Source organism: Terrapene carolina, unplaced genomic scaffold, assembly GCF_002925995.2.
Source record: "Terrapene carolina triunguis isolate 2854851 unplaced genomic scaffold, T_m_triunguis-2.0 Scaffold238, whole genome shotgun sequence".
In the NCBI taxonomy this organism is placed as follows: Eukaryota; Metazoa; Chordata; order Testudines; family Emydidae; genus Terrapene; species Terrapene triunguis.
Genome location: NW_020664589.1, coordinates 7,610,893 through 7,630,181, shown reverse-complemented (window position 1 = coordinate 7,630,181; position 19,289 = coordinate 7,610,893). Strand labels below are relative to the sequence as shown.

Below are 19,289 nucleotides of genomic sequence, written 5' to 3'. Positions count from 1 at the left end.
TCATTGAGGTCTAACCTGTCAAAAAGGCAGCGCCAGCAACCTTTTAATCTGCCAAAGGCACGTTCAGTGTTCATTTGCCACCTGCTGAGCCTGTTGTTTGAAGCACTCCTTGCTACTGTCTAGGTTCCAAGTGTAAGGCTTCATGAGCCATGGGAGCAAGGGGTTGGCAGAGTGGGCATTGCACATCCCCCATTGGAATCTTCCGGTCTGGAAAGAAAGTCCCAGTGTGCAGCTTTCTGTACAGTCCAGTGTTCCTAAAGATGCGTGCCATCATGAACTTTCCCTGACCAACCCACATTGGTGTCAGTTTGATCTGGGACCAAAACTGGGATATGCGTGCCATCTATCACCCCACTGCCGTTAGGGAATCCCATTGCTGCAAAGCCATCAGTTATTTCCTGCACATTACCCAGAGTCATAGTCTGTTGTGGCAGGGGGCAATTAATGGCTCTGCACACTTGCATCACCGCAACCCCTACGGTGAACTTTCCAACTCCAACCTGATTCGTGACTGATCGGTAGCAGTCTGGATTTGCCAGCGTCCACACAGCGATTGCCACTCGCTTTTCCACTGTGAGGGCAGCTCTTATTCTGGTATCCTTGCACCGCAGGGCAGGGGCGAGCTCTGCACACAGTTCCAGGAAGGTGGCTTTCCGCATCTGAAAGTTCTGCAGCCACTGCTCGTCATCCCATACATACATCATGATGCTATACCATCCCTCAGTGCTTGTTTCCCAAGCCCAGTACCAATGGTCCACCTTGTGCAGCTGCTTCGTGAATGCCAGCTGTAATCTTGAATTGTTTCTTTCCATTGCACACAGCAGGGCAGGCACCACAGATTCACTTTTCTTCCCTGTTCATGAAATACTGCAGGACCAGCTGCATTGTGTTCATAATGCTCATCACCAGACTAGTCAGCAGTTCAGGATCCATGCTTTCAGGCAGAGATGGCAGGTGCACAGTTTACAGGGGCTATTCAAAAACGGCGCGAAATGAAGTCAGAAGCCCATGGAATGATGGGACGGAAATAACTGCATCATGAGACGGTGAGCATTCCCCCATGATGCACTGCAATCCGTTCCCAGATCTCCCAGCGGCAGAGGGTGGCTGGTTACACAGTGGGATAGCTACCCATGTTGCAATGATCTCTCTGTCGATGCCAGAGCACCAACTATGGATGCGCTTCGCTGACACAAGGAGTGTTCTCTGGATGTGGACAACTGATGTAATTAAAGCAGCATATGATCATCAACTTAACTCTGTAGTGTAGACAAGGCCTTAGTAAATAAGTTTCAGCATCAATTAGAAGATGAAGGGTATTATTACAGATAATTAGTGGTCAGTTCTTATGTGGCAGAAATGTTTGCTCTAGCTTTTCAACAGAACCACAAATCAAACTGAACGTTGCAGAAATTCGTTTATTTTAATTATTCTCATAATTAATGGAAATGCTAAATTCTGAGTGTGGAGCTGGACAGCCTACCTCGATCTGGGCTGGATTCAGCTTTGAAAATGAGCCAGCTTTCAGGCAAGGCTGAATGCACTGAGAACTGTTGATAGTATGTGGTTAAAGGAACACAAGCCAAGACTCAAAACCTGCCCTGGCAGGAAAAGAGCAACCCTGCTTTGGGTAAGTCAGACTGTGAGCTTTCATATGTAACCAGTGCAGAGATTAGACAGGAGTTCTTAGATGCAAGAAATTTTGGCATTTTGTTCATTGCAAGCACTAGTAGAGTATTCCCAACCCCAAGTACAGTACTCAAAAATCATGAGCTTGTTATATATAATAAATGTGGGATTCTTTTCATTTAGCTTTTGGGGTTTGAGCCTCTTGGGTGCACCTGAGCCATGTTTTCTAGCTTTCTACATAACCCTGATGGCTAGAAATTTGGTGGTTGTTTTTTTTAAAATGAAAGCTGGGATTCTCATGTAATAACATGACTCCAGGAATTGAGGCTTTAAGTAAAATACCAGATATTGTAAGACACATGAAAAAAATCACAGAAGTGGGCAACACTGCCTTTTGTACTAAAGTATCTCAAATTAACTCTGAAATACATGTGGGGACTTCTCCTTGTGAGACTTCTGGAAAACCATTTTTGTTCCACTTCATTATTCTGTGTTAAGAACTGACAGGATATATTGGATATATTTAATATTCATTACACATTAGCTGGAAAGAAAACTGAAAGACTCTCCTATCCACCTCCAAAGCTGCCAGTTTTTCAGGCTTAATTTATTTAGTTATTGCACTTGTTGAAAAGTAGTATACTTGCTAAGAATCAAATTCTCCCTTCTCCTCAGTATGCAGAACTCCAACTAAAATCACTGGGGAGTTGCATGGATTTATCTGGGACTAGAATTTCTCTCTGTATTTCTAATATACTTACTAGGAGCATGCGACTTTTTTCCATTCCTTTTCATAGTAACTCTAGTAAGGCAGATGTCATCATTTCAAGGCTAAACCACAGTGACTGTTAAGTGAACCTGTGTGGAATTTGCCTCTGCAGGCTCTGTCAGTAGATAGGATTAATTTGTTATGGACTTCTGAGTTCCTGTTATGACATTCTCGCTGTCTGATACACAGAATGAGATGGTTATTTTTAGCTCCATTGTAGTGGTAGGATGTTTGGACAATGTGGAAGGAGAATGTGTATAATTAAAGGAGAAGAATTGAAAGGTTCAGAAGGACGGAATAAAGCACAAGTATATAATGTAACCTGATTTTTTTTTTCTCTCTTGCCACCCCCCAGCTCTTGCTTTCATGCTTATAATTAAACATCTTTAGAATTAGGCAAGTTTTAATGTCAAGCTAAGGTGAAACTAAAGTGCTTCAGTACCTCCTTTAAGGTTTATGGGGGTGATTTACACAGCACCTAATAGATTTACGAGCACAGATCTCATTAGCTTTCAATGGGATCCTTCCTCCTGAACCCCTTAGGTGATGTTGAAAATCTTGTATCTTGTCTTTGCTTAATTCAGGTCGGATATGTGCATATCATCCTAGGCTTCTTCCATATGCTCAAACGAATACAAACAGAAGCCACAAAATGTGGTCAAAGCACCACCCTTCTCTTTGAAGTGCAGTGACATGGCAGTATTCCTAATATCCATTAGCTAATGAGCCCTCTAGGGACTATGGCGCAATATCTCTGATGACCTGAGAGAGAGAAAATATCCATATGGTATGAAATGAAGAGCTTCCTCCCTAGAAAAGACAATAGATTATATGTATATTAAGGAAGGATGATAGGAGAAAATTATTATTCTTTAAATTCTTTCTGTGCTTACAGATTTGAAACATATATTCAGTGGGGTGAGGCTCATGATGGGACACTTTTAAAAACTATGGTGAATGGACTCGGCCAAAGTTTGTTTGCATTGCACCAGGGATTAATATTTTGTACATGCTAGATTTTGTTTGTGAGGTAGAGGTAGATTTACAGAACATCTCGGCTTCCATTTAGGCACCAGAATAAGTGGCCAGCAGATGTCCAGCACAGGATGCGGAGCACTCTTGCACATCTGGCCAGATTTGTAAATGCTGAGAGAATTTTGAAAATCTGGCCCCATGTGCTTTATGAAAAGTAGGCTCCTTTAAAAATCACAGCCTGTGTGTTTGAAAAGCCCACTGGATTAAAATGCATTTATGTAATTGCTGTGAATCGCACATTAGCAATTAGAAGATTTGCATCTGAAAATTTGCTACGTTTGTAGATCTAATGCACAAGAATGTTATGTATCATTACTGTTTTGGTTGGTTAGTTATCTGATAATAGGTAAAATAATTGCATGCAATATGTGGCCATTTTGTGAATGAGGTAATTGTCTATATCAGGGGTTCTCAAACTTCATTGCACCGTGACCCCCTTCTGACAACAAAAATTACTGAACAACCCCAGAAGGGGGAACAAAAGCCTGAGCCCGCCCAAGTCCCACCACCCCAGGTGGGAGAGGAGGGGCAAAGCCCGAGCCCCACCGCCCTGGGGGGGGGGGGAGCAAAGCCAAAGCCCCAGGGCTTCAGCCCAAGGCAGGGGGCCTTTAACCTGAGCCCTAACACCCACTGCTGAAGCCCTTGGGTGTCAGCTTCGGCTCTGGCTTCAGCTTCAGGCCCTAGCAAGTCTAAGCCAGCCCTGGCAGCCCCATTACAATGGGGTTGCGACCCACTTTTGGATCCTGACCCACAGTTTGAGAACCTCTGGTCTACAGAAATTCAATATGGACAGAAGGGCACACTGCTTTTCATAACAGCAGAAGACTAATTAGCATTTAAGTTGGTTCTCCTTAAGACAGCAGCATTTATCAGAGCTTTTGATATCTGGCTTGCAATTGCAAGCATAGCAATTCTATAATGGAAGGTTTGTATTGCACAAGATTTTTTGTGGATGCCCATTAGTGAACTTGAGTGCATGCAAAAGGTGTTATGAGTCACCTAATGCAAGCTGCCCATTCAAGCACTGGTGTTTTAATTTTTTCAAGGGAAATAAACAGGAATACTAATGAGCATTTACATAGTACTTTTGATCTGTGGACTTCAAAACACTTTATAAAGGTGATTAAGCATCATTTTACAACTGGGAAACTGAGGCACAGGAAAGTGAAGTGACTTGCCCAAGGTCATATAGCAGCTCAGTGAGAGATCTGAGAAAAGAACTCAGATCTCTTGACTCCCATTTCAATGTCTTCTTCAGTGAACCATGTTGCCTGTTTGATTTCTGATTGCATTTGGTGTTAGTGCTACATACTTCTTGTTTCTTTAGATCAGGGGCGGGCAAACTTTTTGGCCTGAGGGCCGCATCGGGTTTTGGAAATTGTATGGAAGGCCAGTTAGGGGAGGGGTGTGTGGCCCGGCCCCCACCCCCTATCCACCCCCCCAGCTTCTGGCCGCCTGACGGCCCCCCCGGACTCCTGGCCCATCCAAACCCCCCTGTTCCCTGACGGCACCCCTGTGACCCCTGCTCCCTGACCCCCCCCTCCCCCGGAACCCCTGCCCCTGACTGCCCTGCGCCACCCCATCCAACCCCTCCTCTCCTTCCTGACTGCCCCCCAGGACTCCTGCCCCATCCAACCACCCTTCTCCCTGACTGCCCCCAGAACCTCTGCCTCTGACTGCCCCCTGCCGCCCCATCCACCCCCCCCTTCTTGACTGCTCCCCCACCCAGGACACCTGCCCCCATTCAACCCCTGTTTCCCGCCCTCTGACAGCCCCAACCCCTATCCACACCCCCGCCCCCTGACCACCACCCCGAACTCCCCCGCCCTCTATCCAACCCTCCCTGCCCCCTTACTGCGCTGCTTGGAGCACCGGTGGCTGGCGGCGCTGCAGCCGCCCCACCCGGCTGGAGCCAGCCACGCACCGTGCAGCACAGAGCACCAGGTCAGGCTGGGCTCTGCAGCTGCGCTGCCACAGGAGCTCGTAGCCCCTCCGCCCAGAGCTTTGCACCGGCGGCGCAGTGAGCTGAGGCTGCGGGGGAGGGGCCGGGGGCGAGCCTCCCGGGCCAGGAGCTCAGGGGCCAGGCAGGAGGGTCCCGCGGGCCATAGTTTGCCCACCTCTGCTTTAGATGGTACTTAGTCCTTTGACCATTTAAAAATATTGGTGGTTAAAGAAGCAGTTGGTCTCAATGAGACCTTTGCACACTGGACTCCGATTTCACAGAGGAATGATGAACTGGGTGCTAACAAACCCCTTAGCAATTAGGGTGGTTTTGTTAAGCTATCACATGCTTCACTGTGACTAGGAGACTTTTTCCTCCACTACTCTTACACTGTTGTTCCGTTTACAGCCATTCTTTTTATTGGTTTGCAACATATGTACAGATTGTATTTGTGGCATTTCAGGATTCACAACTGGTAATAGAAGCCTTTAAATCAGGGTTCGAACCACCAGGAGATATTGACTTTGAGGACTTCACTCAGCCAATGAAACGCACTGTCTCGGAATCCAGCCTTTCAAATTCCAGATGGGATGGAAAATCTGAGCCCAGGCCTGGCAGCAAATCCAAGGGCAAATTGTGGCCATTCATCAAGAAAAATAAGGTACTGACTTGCAGACTTCCTTTCAGTGTCAGTATGTTTGTAGCCTTTAACGGCTTTCTTGTTTAGTAATCCTGGCAATTTAATTTAAGATTTAAAAAAAACCTGAACTTTAGTTTCAGAAAACTAATAGCTGATGTCCTATTATGGTGTTTTGTTATAGTCGTATTTTGTTGTTTACTTTTAAGATATTTTTATTTCTATATAATTTCTTAAATTGTGTTGCTCTTTGTTTATTTATCTTTTTAGTTGTCTTTGCCATGGTCCATTTGTTTCTAATTTAGATCTGGAATTGTATGCGTTTTACACAATGCTGTGCATGCCAACTAACTCACTCTGTTATTTTTGGGCAGCTTCACTCCAGTATTCTGATACTTCTAAAACTCTCCACAGCTTTTTATTTGCGTTATCATTTCAATCTGTACCATGGGTACATAGGGTGACCAGACAGCAAGTATGAAAAATCGGGACAGGGGGTGGGGGGTAATAGGAGCCTATATAAGAAAAAGACCCAAAAATCGGGACTGTCCCTATAAAATCGGGACATCTGGTCACCCTATGGGTACAGCAGTTGGGGAACCTGGAAGTGGGGAATGGCTGTAACTCATCTTTTCACAGCACATCTAACTGAGCCTTTAACGCACTATTATCATTTATATCCATTAAACTCTTCTCTCCATTGTCATATTTTACACCATGATGCATGGCAACATTTATCTGGGATTATCGGTCTGTATCAGGATGACTAGACAAATTCTGCTCTCTGTTACACCAGTGCAAAACCAGAAAACTCCATTGATTTAGCCTCATTCCCTGTTGCGCTTCTCCTTCCCTAGCTATTGACAGCAATTGCAAAGTGAGAGCAGAACATTAACAAATCAGAATGGTACATTCGCTGATGTAAATGATCGCCCGAAATGCAGGGCAAGAGAGAATCAAGCCCTCTGGTGCTTACACTCATGTAACCAACAGCAGAATGTGGCCTAATACCGCTCTCTCGTAAATTGGTAGTGTAATTTTAAAAAGATAAGTGTGGTATGCATAGAGCAAGGTGACTTGAAAGCAGGAAGAATGAGGCTTGTTGTTTTCCAGATGATAGAAACGCTACTGGGCACTAAGGTACCTTCCTAATTTGATTGGTGCAAATTCAGGTATTTGAAAGATCTATACATGTGCGTCATTCTGACCGGCCCACAGAACTAGCGCAGAGTAACCTATGGGAATAGAGTTTGCATGTAAGAGCCTGCATGAGCTTTCTGTCGAATTATTCCGTGTTGTTTTTTCGTTGCATTACTTACTAAAGCTCCCATTTTTATCACATTCTTCTTTTAACACAAATCTTGAACACTGTTTTCCCTCCCTCTTTTTTGAACCATGGCTTTAAATATTTAATTATTTGTTTTTAATTGCTTTTCCTGGATTTTGAATATTGTTTTTGATGCTTATTTTCGTTTTGTGTTTTATCTTTTTATTTTGGTTTTTTATTCTATCACTTCTCCATCTCTTATACGTAGCTTATGTCCCTTTTAACATCCCCCCATCAGCCCCCTCCTCCTCCCCCTGCCTCTGCCTCACCCTCTGCTGTTCCCAACGGCCCCCAGTCTCCCAAGCAGCAAAAGGAACCCCTCTCCCATCGCTTCAACGAGTTCATGACCTCCAAACCCAAAATCCACTGCTTCAGGAGCCTAAAGCGCGGGGTAAGTTCTCCTCTGGATACCGCTTGCTGTCTGTCTTTCTTGCGCTTTTATTGCACGTTCTGTTATGTAAAATCTTGTTTTGTGAATGAAGCCATTGTGTTTTACCATAACATACAGACAGACCCAAGGAATCCAATGCTATAAAGTCATTTGTAGTCAAAACCCCCACAACGAAACCACAAAAACAGATTCCTGTTTGAAATGACCGGTTCCTTTTGGGCAGAGGGTCACTTTCCTTTTCCAAAAGGTAGGAGACGTAATATTAAATAACTCTTCACCCAGAGACAAAATAAGTACCTCACCGAGTAGCACTAGGGCACAGAGAAGTTAAGTGAGAGTTTGTCCAAGATCACACAGCCTGTGGAAGAGCTGGGAAAGAACACGCTCCCACTCCGTTGGCCCATGCTGCCTCCCCCAGATTCAGGAGCACGAAGAATTGTATCGCAGCATTTCTAGATATGCCTTCCAGATGTTTCCCATTGAGCCTGCAGGATCTGTTGGATTCTGGACTGACTTTCGCTCCCCATGACTGAGAAAGGACGTGCACTATTTAGAATTCCATGCCATATGTAAGAACTTTACCTCTACACTCAGGGGGCTACAGGACACAGATAAGATCTCTTTTAAATAGCTCTGACAGAATGTGTCAGATGTTGCATTGTGGTGCGGCTGCTTTGCAGTGCGCTACCAGCGCAAAGGGGCCCAAAAGCAGCTGCCATTGCCATGGGAGTTTCACCCCAGTGGTAGATCAATCCTTCAGTGACACGGCGCTGTTGTTGCAGGTCCTGTGCTCCTGTCCTCCTTGCTTCTAGCAAAGTGGACATGACCAGGTCTTCCTCCACCCAAGTGATTCCTGCCTGACATATTGGCCTTTTGATGTCATTGGCAGCAGGCATAAATTAGAGGCCCTCTGGCTCTCTCACTTACTCCAGGCAGCCAGCCCAGATTGCGTAAAGCCACTGTTGCACTGCCCTCTCCTGAGTTGCGCTGTGCTCTCCTCGCCCGAAGCCAAGAATCTGGGCTAACATATATATGTGCACAGAGATGCTGATGTTTATAGAGCTCTATACACACAAGCACCTAATTAGATACCTGGAGAGAGAGAAACAGATTAGGGCTGTCAAACGATTAAAAAAATTAATTGTGATTAATCGCACTGTTAAACAATAATAGAATACCATTTAGTTAAATATTTTGGGATGTTTTCTACATTTTCTAAGATATTGATTTCAATTACAACACAGAATACAAAATGCACAGTGCTCACTTTATATTTATTTTTGATTACAAGTATTTGCACTGTAAAAATAAAAAAAAAAAAAAAAAAAAAAAATAATATTTTATTAAAAAAAAAAAGAAAAAGAAATAGTATTTTTCAAAAGCAACAGAGGGTCCTGTGCTTTTTACAGATTCAGACTAACACGGCTACCCCTCTGATACTTAGTATTTTTCAATTCACCTAATACAGGTACTGTAGTGCAATCTCTTTATCATGAAAGTTGAACGTACAAATGTAGAATTATGTAAAAAAAACCCTGCATTCAAAAATAAATCAATATAAAATTTTAGAGCCTGCAAGTCCACTCAGTCCTACTTCTTGTTCAGCCAATTGCTCAGACGAACAAGTTTGTTTACATTTATGAGAGATAATGCTGCCTGCCTCTTGTTTACTATGTCACCTGAAAGTGAGGACAGTTCTCATGGCACTGTTGTAGTTGGCATCGCAAGGTATTTACATGCCAGATGCGTTAAAGATTCATATGTCCCTTCATGCTTCAACCACCATTCCAGGGGACATGCGTCCATGCTGATGACGAGTTCTGCTCAATAACAATCCAAGCAGTGCGGACCGACGCATGTTCATTTTCATCATCTGAGACAAATGCCACCAGCAGAAGGTTGATTTTCTTTTCTGGTGGTTTGGGTTCTGTAGTTTCCGCATCAGAGTGTTGCTCTTTTAAGACTTCTAAAAGCATGCGCCACACCTTGTCCCTCTCAGATTTTGGAAGGCACTTCAGATTCTTAAACCTAGGTTGAGTGCTGTAGCTATTTTTCAAAATCTCACATCGGTACCTTCTTTGCGTTTTGTCAAATCTGTTGTGAAAGTGTTTTTAAAATGAACATGTGCTGGGTCATTATCCGAGACTGCTATAACATGAAATATATGCAGAATGCAGGTAAAACAAAGCAGGAGACATGCAGTTCTCCTCCACCCCGCCAAGGAGTACAGTCACAAATTTAATTGACGCATTATTTTTTTAACGAGCATCATCAGCGTGTAAGCATGTCCTCCTGAATGGTGGCCGAAGCATGAAGGGGCATACGAATGTTTAGCATATCTGGCATGTAAATACCTTGCAACGCCGGCTACAAAAGTGCCATGCGAACGCCTGTTCTCACTTTCAGGTGACGTTGTAAATAAGAAGCAGGCAGCAGTATCTCTCAACAATGTAAACCAACTTGTTTGTCTTATCGATTGGCAGAACAAAAAGGAGGACTGAGTGGACTTGTAGGCTCAAAAGATTTACACTGTTTTGTTTTTGATTGCAGTTATGTAACTAAAAGTTTACAGTTCAAAGTAGTACTAAAAAATTAGTTTCCCCATCAAAAAACCACTGGAAATTTGAAAGTTTCAAAGTTTGTCATAAAATAAGTGCCAAATTACACAACTTCCCTCACAAGAATATTTCCTGTTGACTTCTGAGGGGGGAGCTCATTCTTTCAGTTCTACATTGGAGGCTCTGCTTGTAGGGGTATCTCTGAGACAGCTGGATTCTGATAGGCTTGCTCAGGTTGAGTAGCACCTTCCTCCGAGATTCGCTCAAGTGATTTAAATGTAGGGTGACCAAATGTCCCGATTTTTTGGTCTTTTTCTTATATAGGCTCCTATTATCCCTCCACCCTCTGTCCCAATTTTTCACATTTGCTGTCTGGTCACCCTATTTAAATGGGACTACTCAGAGAGTGAGCAAAGGTATAACAGTCTGGCCTTGTGAAAGGCATCAGTGCGGTTCACTGAACAGTGTTGCCAAAACAGTGTTGGGTATTTCTAGCTTGTAAGAATGTCTTTTTTTATTTTGCACCACACAAAAGCCCTGTGGGTGCTTCAGAAATGTTTATTTCCAATGTTCATATACTTAGTTAGTAAATATTTGGCTATCTAAGCAATTATGACTAATCGCTTTAAACATTTTGTTCATGAACTGTCATTATACACTAATCATATGACAGTACTAAGAGAGCCTCTATTCAAGCTTTAATGCCCCCTCAGCCAAATTCACACGCGTATGTTGTATACGGTATAGTTTTTAACTGAGTCGAGTGAAAGCTGAAATTATAAAGGTAAAAAGCTCACCTAGCTTTCTTTAGAATCACTCTAATTACCCACTGACACCTTCATTTAAAAAACAACACACAAATATCTTGCTAAAGCCTCGTTAAACCTCTGGATGTGCTTTTCTGTATTTCACTTCCTTTTGTCGTTAGCTACCAAGCTGTTTGTGTGTAAACAGATACTTTTCCCTGTCTGATTCAGCGATACCACAAGCCAACGTTCAGAACATTACACGTTCTTCCGTGGGGCAAATTCAGGCCACTTCCTCCATATACAAGTACAGAGCAAAAGAGGCAACTAAGTTGTGTCAGTCTGCTATGGTTGTCTACAAAACTCATAAAGTTCACGTTCCGTTGATCTTTGGTGGCCAGAGTTACTAGGTGAAATTCTATGGCTCATCGTTATGCAGGAGGTCAAGACTATACAATCATAATGGTCTCTTCTGGCCTGAAAAACCTATGAACCTATCATATCTATATAAAAGGAGTATGGCTGGCATGTGTTAGTGCAGATATGGTCTAACCCAACCCCTCGTGTTTAGTGCAGGTTGATTGTAGCCCCGGCAAGAATATCTGCATTGGGCCACAGCTGTGTCAGAGTAGACATCTGGATTAATGCTGCTTTTACAGTATTGATATTATAAGGTATGCCTGTCCTGCCCTCCCCCCACATCCCCCGAATCAACAGGACCTGAATTTGGCACATGAGGATGACCTCTGATGTTACACATATTGGACTGTGGTGTTACTGAAGGAATTTGGCAGGAGAAGGTTGGGAGAAGGTGCCTATACTGAAGAAAGCTTTTATTGATGCACAGATGAGAAGCTACAGGTGGAAAAGAAATACAGGAACCCTATAGAACAGTGCGATTTAGGGGATATTTGGCAAAGCAAAAGTGTTTAGCTGACCAAAATGTTTCATTAGAGCTTGCTGTTGTCTATATGTAGATTCTTCAGTTAATCTAATCAATAAGGGCCTGACTCTAAGAACATAAGAACGGCCCTACTGGGTCAGACCAAAGGTCCATCTAGCCCAGTGTCCTGTCTTCTGACAATGGCCAATGCCAGGTGCCCAAGAGGGAATGAGCAGAACAGGTAATCATCAAGCGATCCATTCCCTGTCGCCCATTCCCAGCTTCTGGCAAACAGAGGCTAGGGACACCATCCCTGCCCATCCCAGCTAATAGCCATTGATGGACCTATCCTCCATGAACTTATTTAGTTCTTTTTTGAACCCTGTTATAGTCTTGGCCTTCACAACATCCTCTGGCAAAGAGTTCCATGGGTTGACTTTGCGTTGTGTGAAGAAATACTTCCTTTTGTTTGTTTTAAACCTGATGCCTATTAATTTCATGTGGTGATCCCTAATTCTTGTGTTATGAGAAGAAGTAAATAACACTTCCTTATTTACTTTCTGCATACCAGTCATGATTTTATAGACCTCTATCATATCCCCCCTTAGTCATCTCTTTTCCAAGCTGAAAAGTCCGTCTTATTTATCTCTCCTCATGCAGAAGCCATTCCATACCCCTAATAATTTTTGTTGCCCTTTTCTGAACCTTTTCCAATTCCAATATATCTTTTTTGAGATGGGGCGACCACATCTGCACACAGTATTCAAGTACACTGCCAGCTTTACTCATATTGACTCATTGGTCCCTTAGGGCCCAATCCAACTCCCATTAAAATCAGTGGAAAGGTCACCATTGACTTCACTGGGAGTTGGATCTGACCCATACTATATAAATACTCCCCTTAATTTCAGTGGGAGTAATTGCATAGTAAGAGACTACTCAATTTGAGCAAGTTTGGGAGAAACTGGATCTAAACAATTTAAGTCAACAGATGCAAAATTGCACATGGTGTGAAATTCCCATGGTAATTGGCACTTTGCTATCCAAAAATAAATGAAAACCATACAATTACTACATAAATCCCAGGCATTCAGAACGGATTTGGTTGTTTAGCAAATTCTAGCGAGTTCCACGTGTAATTTTTATTTAGCACAGGGTGTTACACAGCTCGGGGATGTGGAGAAATAATTCCTGAATTTAAAAAAGAAATAGCACAAAACTGTTAACAAATATTCAAAGAAACGATGTGAGATACCAGTCCTACATTCAACCTGTTTTGAGTTAGGCCTCCAAACTGATGATTTCTTGAATCCTTCTCCTTGGGAAGAGGCAAAAGTCCATCCAATAATCAAGAGCAGACATCAGCTTACTTCAAAGGGTTTCAGTCAGCATCAATATGAAGGGTCACTGGCAACTTGAAATCCTAGTCAGCCTTTAAAAATGTAGTTAAAAGTAGTTGCAGGTACCTGCATCCTGCGGTTTTCAAATAATATTTCCCATAACATTTTTCTCTCTCCCTTTTTGCTCTGAAAGACGCACACAAATAGAAGAAATTGACAGACAGTACAGGGGAAACAGTGAAACTGATCTATACTAGGTGCTGTAATCAACTAGAAATGGAGAAAGATTATATTTCTCTATTTTCTTTTAATTATAGTCATTTTAGATGTTGTGTAAAAATAACGTTGTTTTTTTTAAATCAGGCAGAAGTATAATCTTTAAGTTGACTGTGTCCCTTCAAGGAAGGTAGAGGGGCAAAAAAAGCATATGCAGAAAATAAGGAACCACTTACATAACTCTTAGTTTCATTTATGCTTGCTCTGTATTTTCAAATGCCATTTTTAAGGGCATACAAAATCCAGTTCTTTGTTACTTGATATTAATTTTATGTTTTATTTTACAATTGCTGAGTGGCAGTAACACAAGCTTTTTCATTTAAAGAGCAACTCTTTTAAACAAACAGAAAAATCCAGACTTTACCCATATTACTAGGCTCAACCAGATTCTGTTCTCCAGGCCATCCCAGTAAAAATGAGGGATTTTGTGATTTCTTTTCTAGTGGAAGTTGTTGACTTTATTACAATGTAACTTTTCTTTCCATTGCACCAGTCAATACGTTTTCTTGATCATTTTTTTGTCTCACCTCTGTGACATACTGTTCACCCTGTTCATTGATGTGCCACCTTAACTATCAGTCCGCCTGTAGGAAGTGTTTCTTCATTATGGGTGATATGTAGCGTCAGCATACAAGAATAATAGAATATCAGGGTTGGAAGGGACCTCAGGAGGTCATCTAGTCCAATCCCCTGCTCAAAGCAGGGCCAATCCCCAGACAGACTTTTGCCCCAGATCCTTAACTGGCCCCCTCAAGGATTGAACTCACAACCCTGGGTTTAGCAGGCCAGTGCTCAAACCACTGAGCTATCCCTTCCCCCCGGAGTAACTGCATCCCTTGCCCTTGGGAATGTTCATTATTTTAATACATACCCTGTGCCAAGACCAGTTTTTTAAAAAGCCTTAATTTATCCTGGCCTGAACAAAGAATAGTTTCTAATTTGACATGTTTAATCTAGTGTTTACAAATATGATGCTTAGTTAATTTACCAAAAGAGAAAACATCCCTCAGAAGTTATCTGGTATCTTGCAGGTTCCCACCATCACACCTAAAGGTTAATTAAGCCCAGAGCTGTCTTTTTGCTGTAGAAACAGTAAATGTTGAGGTGTCCTTGTTAGTCTCCTCTTTAACAAGTGTGTGTTTTCTCTTGCTGACTCACCGGCAGACTCACTCTTTGTATTTTCACAAAGAACTCATGAAGAGGACTTTAGGGAAACCCACGTGTGCCGTTGAGGCTAGGGACTATGTTGTAAGTTTGTGTATGGTGTGATCAACCCATACAGTTGCTGCACAGTCACTAACCCCACTTACAACACTGCAAAAGGGTGCTTCAGTGGAAATGAGGTTCGCAGAAGGCATAAGGAAACTGCAAATTCATTGTGAGGCGAGCCATGATTTACTGATAGGAACAACTGATCCTGTGAAAGAGGGGCAGCTGTCAGTACTGGAAAAGCTGGAGTTGGCACCACTAAAATGGTTAAACATGGGAAATTCAGACCACAGTGGAACCTGCTTCAAGTGAGTTTAGCTGTTCCAAACCTCTATAGGAAAGCATAACCCCAAACTATTTCAACCCACTGCAGTGTGCTAATTACAAGACTGGTTAGACTTGTAGGCTGACCTCTGCTATACAGTGAGGTTTTTTTGTGTAAAGGTATTCTAAGAGGGTTCCACTCTGTTAAGAATATTTTTGTGGCTTTTCGTAAATATAAGCCTGTCCATGCAGAATGGCCGTGCATTCATATCAGTGCAGTGATACTGTGCTGTCTACAACAGAGCTTTAACTTGCACTGCTACCACCACTAAAGCTTCCCTGAACTTCACGTAACATTTGTGGTTCATGGGATCAAGAGCTGTGACTTCTAAACAAGATGCACAAAGCCAGACTGTAGAGGAGATTGTTACAGGATCAAAGATGAAACATTTTAGCCTTTGATAAACCCGACGTCCAATCCCCTGTCTTTTGTAAGTGAGGTTAGTGTCCGTGATTGTCCAATAACACATGGACTCGTTGGCTTTCGTGCTCTGTCATGTGTTATTGAAGCTTGTGGCTCTTAGGCTCTTCATTGTTCCCTGCAATGCTAAGTTAGACCTGTCTTAAAGGGACAGTTGGGTGGGATTTGCTCATTACGTTTTCTAGAAACGTCACTCTCTAATCATTTGAAGAAAAGTCCCCATTCTCCCATGAACTGAGCAAATCTCTAACTGTGAAAACCCAACAGAATTGGCCAAAAAAAGAAAAGGGCAGTCATTTAGTAGCTACGTTTAATACACGTTTGTTTTCAGTCTTCTCAGATGTACAGCAATTGAATTGCTGCCATATAATGTCAACGTTTTCCAAAAACAGAAAACTTTGAACCTGCTTTTAAATTCAGCATTTCATTGTTTTCATTTGATTTACAACCTATTAGAATCTCTACTGCTTTGTTATTCATGCTGTGTATAACAATGCCTGTTGTACATTTTTGGGGGTGCTATTAATCAAATTTCTGATTTTCATAATACTTAACAAACAACAACGTACGTATTAGACATGCAATGTCTATTATTCCTTAACATTTGCTGAATTTACAGTAAAAGAATAGTTTTAATGCTGACAACTCTTTGGCCATAGTTTAGTCTTTAGAATGATTAGTGTTTAGAATGTAGCGCATGTAGCAAACATTTGTGCATTATAGAGTGCTTTGTAGGTAAATATTTTTTTCTGCACCATAACTGTTGTGTGTATTTATGTACAAGGATCTCAACTTGTGCTGATCATGTCTATGCTAAAGTTCACAGGAATGCTAAAGCAAGTATGAAAATAAGGGCTGCCTAGATTTGAATTTCTTCAGCAAGATATTTAGTAGGTTACTCTTTTCATTTATATAATTATTCCTCGTCTTTCAAAAATAGATTACTTTGGTTTGGTTCTTTCAAGGGCCTCTTCATTTCTTGAGTTAGACTTCTCTGGGCTTTGGGGTTAGGGCCATCTTTTTATTTACTGGCTGAATTAACTGCAGGGGAGCCTAGTTGACCAGTTTAATTATCACAAAAATGCAATTCAGGATGGATCAATTCATGGGGAATCTATCATTATTTGTTTTAAGACCACATTTTTGTTTGAATGCTTGGCTTTTTATTTTAATATAAAATTAGACTCTGCCAAGTGACTGTAAATAACCTTGAAAGCTTCATAAAGATTAAAATGCCATGTCAAAAAAAAGATGTGCTTAACTTGTGCTTCCACTGCCCTACCATTATTTTTGGTCCAGTCTTAGAGAACTGTGCTTGCCTAAAACTGGCACTTCTGTTAGCTTATTAAAGATCAGAACACAATAACAGTGGACTTCCCAGTTTTTAATTGCATGAAACTTTTGAATGCAGAAGTTCACCAAAGTTTTAAATTATGGTTTAGCTCATGGTGTGAGCGGAGTGCCTGCCCTCCATGTTCCATCTGGCTTTCTTTGCTTCAGCACAGAGTATATTCAAATACATTTATATGTCCTAGGGGTTTGCTACATAGTTTGTGCATCTCAGCCATTACGCCTGAGAGGCTTGCAATAGTCAGAATGCAGATTATCGGAGAATGAGGTGGGATGAGCTCTTAGGAAACAAAGTTGGATTCTTCCCTCCCTTCCAAGCAATAACCTTTAAAACCCAGTTTCTTGTATTAAACAGCAGTTAAATCATGCCCGTAAGTCCAGTATGGAATGGTGCTGAAATACTTCTTTGTATTCTGTGCAGCTCCTGGAAAGCACCCTGTGTTGCAGCTGTGACAGTGGCTTTGCAACACTAGTAAGAAGACACTGTAGTTTAGGTAATGAGGTACTGCAACACCATTTAAGATAGCTGTATTTGTAAGTTTTTTAGGACAGGGACAAATCACTCATATGGCCTTTAATGCACAACGCTCAGGCTCTTAGTATCCAGGCTAATTGAATGATAAGGTATTGGCTGTACATAAAGAAATATAGTAGCCTTTGAGGAAAGGGATTGTATGTATCACATAAGGGACTTGTATATCGGTCAATAGCATGGGCATGGAGATAAAAGTGAAAATCCTAAATGGAAATAATTGGGTAAAAAGAAGGATAGTGATCTTCTCAGACCTTATAATCTAAACAAGCTTGATTAGTAGTTGGATGGGAGACCTACAAGGATGTCCTAGGTGCTGCAAGAAGTGGTGTTGGTTATTACACAGAGGACACTCTTCCCTCTTAATTAATCCTCTAGCATGGTAGTAAGGGAATACTGTCTTTTGGGTGGAGATGTGCAAACTAGGCCCCGACCACTTGGAATCATTATAGATCCCATGGCATGTTTTACAGGAGGGGCCCAAGGGTTAGTCCCCATGTCCTGGCAGAATTTCAATTCATTATTTCCCACTTCCTGTCCTAATGAGTTGTCTAGCTTGGCTGGCACCTGTGACTTGTGTTGGGCGCCACCCCAGCAGAGGCTGAATTTCAGCACCGCCTCAGTGTTGAGTGCGGTGACTCACCTAATTATGTAAGTATTGCAAAGCACCAGTTTTTCTGAGTGAAGGTGCTACTTAAAGGGGATACGCTATTGCTATCTTAGCCATTGAAGTAAGTCAGCCTGGGTCACGTTTTCACCTGCACTGCCAAAGCAAATATGCAAAGGTGTAACATGTTTTCCTTTTCCACGTCTACTGATGAAATGGCAGCCGAATGGTAGGGTTTGGCCCATCTTGTGAACTTTTGCACAGATCTATTACTAGTGTTACCCATTTTCACATACCAACAGTGAAGAGAATATGTGTGTCATTTTATTATAACAGTAGGACTGAAGAAGTTCCTCTTCTACTGATGCGCTTGTTTTTTCTCTTTTTTCCTCTACCCCTACAATTTTTACATGAAGCTTTCTCTCAAGCTGGTAAGCACAATTACAGCATGTTTGTCCTGTGTTTTAACCACAGTTTTCTGTGTGTGTTTTTCTTTGTGTGCACTATGACACCTACAACATGACTGACATTAATTTTAAATTTGTTTCTTCTTTGTGTTTGCTTTGTTTGACATTTATCAGATAACTTTGAATACACAGGTCTGGAATCTAATAGAGGTGATCAGAATTCAATCTTTCTAATAAGCTGCTAAAAAATTAACTCTAATTTATAGTGTAGTTTATCTTTATTTTTTGTAATCTAGGGCAGGGGTTCTCAAACTTCATTGGACCGTGACCTCCTTCTGACAACAAAAATTACTACATGACCTGATCAGGAGGGGGAAACAAAGCCTCAGCCCACCTGAGTCCCACCTCCCCAGGCGTGGGGGGGGGGCCCAAAGCTAGAGCCCCACCACCCTGGGCAGGGGTAAGGGGGGGGCAAAGCCAAATCCCAGGGCTTCAGCCCATGACAGGGGTCTGTAACCTGAGCCCCGATGCCCACGGCTGAAGCCCTTGGGCATCGGCTTCAGCCCCAGGCGGTGGAACTCGGGGTTCAGCCCCAGGCCCCAGCAAGTCTAAGCTAGCCCTGGCAACGCCATTAAAATGGGGTCCTGACCCACAGTTTGAGAACCGCTGATCTAGGGCTATAAAAATGTAGCAAAAATTACACCAATCAGTTCTATTGCTGTACCTGAAATATACATGGGAGAATTAATGTTGTAAGTGTCTCTGCTGTGGCTGTGCTGTGGCCCTTTTATACAGAGCAAAGTAAAAGCCTTTTATCTGACTGCAACACAGTTATAAATTGTATGTTTTCCATGTTCAGGTACTAATAATCACTGGAAGTCTGAATCATTGTTACCTGCATTTTAC

At 42.3% G+C, this 19,289-nt stretch overlaps 1 protein-coding gene across 6 annotated transcripts in view; it reads left to right on the top strand.

Moving 5' to 3' along the window:
• The window catches only part of FNBP1 (formin binding protein 1), a 90,469-nt gene that overhangs the window by 50,393 nt on the left and 20,787 nt on the right, over positions 1 to 19,289 (top strand). For 3 of the 6 annotated variants that reach the window (XM_029912750.1, XM_029912749.1, XM_029912748.1), the window contains exons 6-8: positions 5,839 to 6,036; positions 7,548 to 7,730; positions 18,393 to 18,407. In XM_029912750.1, the coding sequence (XP_029768610.1) occupies positions 5,839 to 6,036; positions 7,548 to 7,730; positions 18,393 to 18,407 (396 nt within the window). The remainder of the gene's footprint in view (positions 1 to 5,838; positions 6,037 to 7,547; positions 7,731 to 18,392; positions 18,408 to 19,289) is intronic. The other 3 variants (XM_029912752.1, XM_029912751.1, XM_029912753.1) reach the window with 2 other exon arrangements.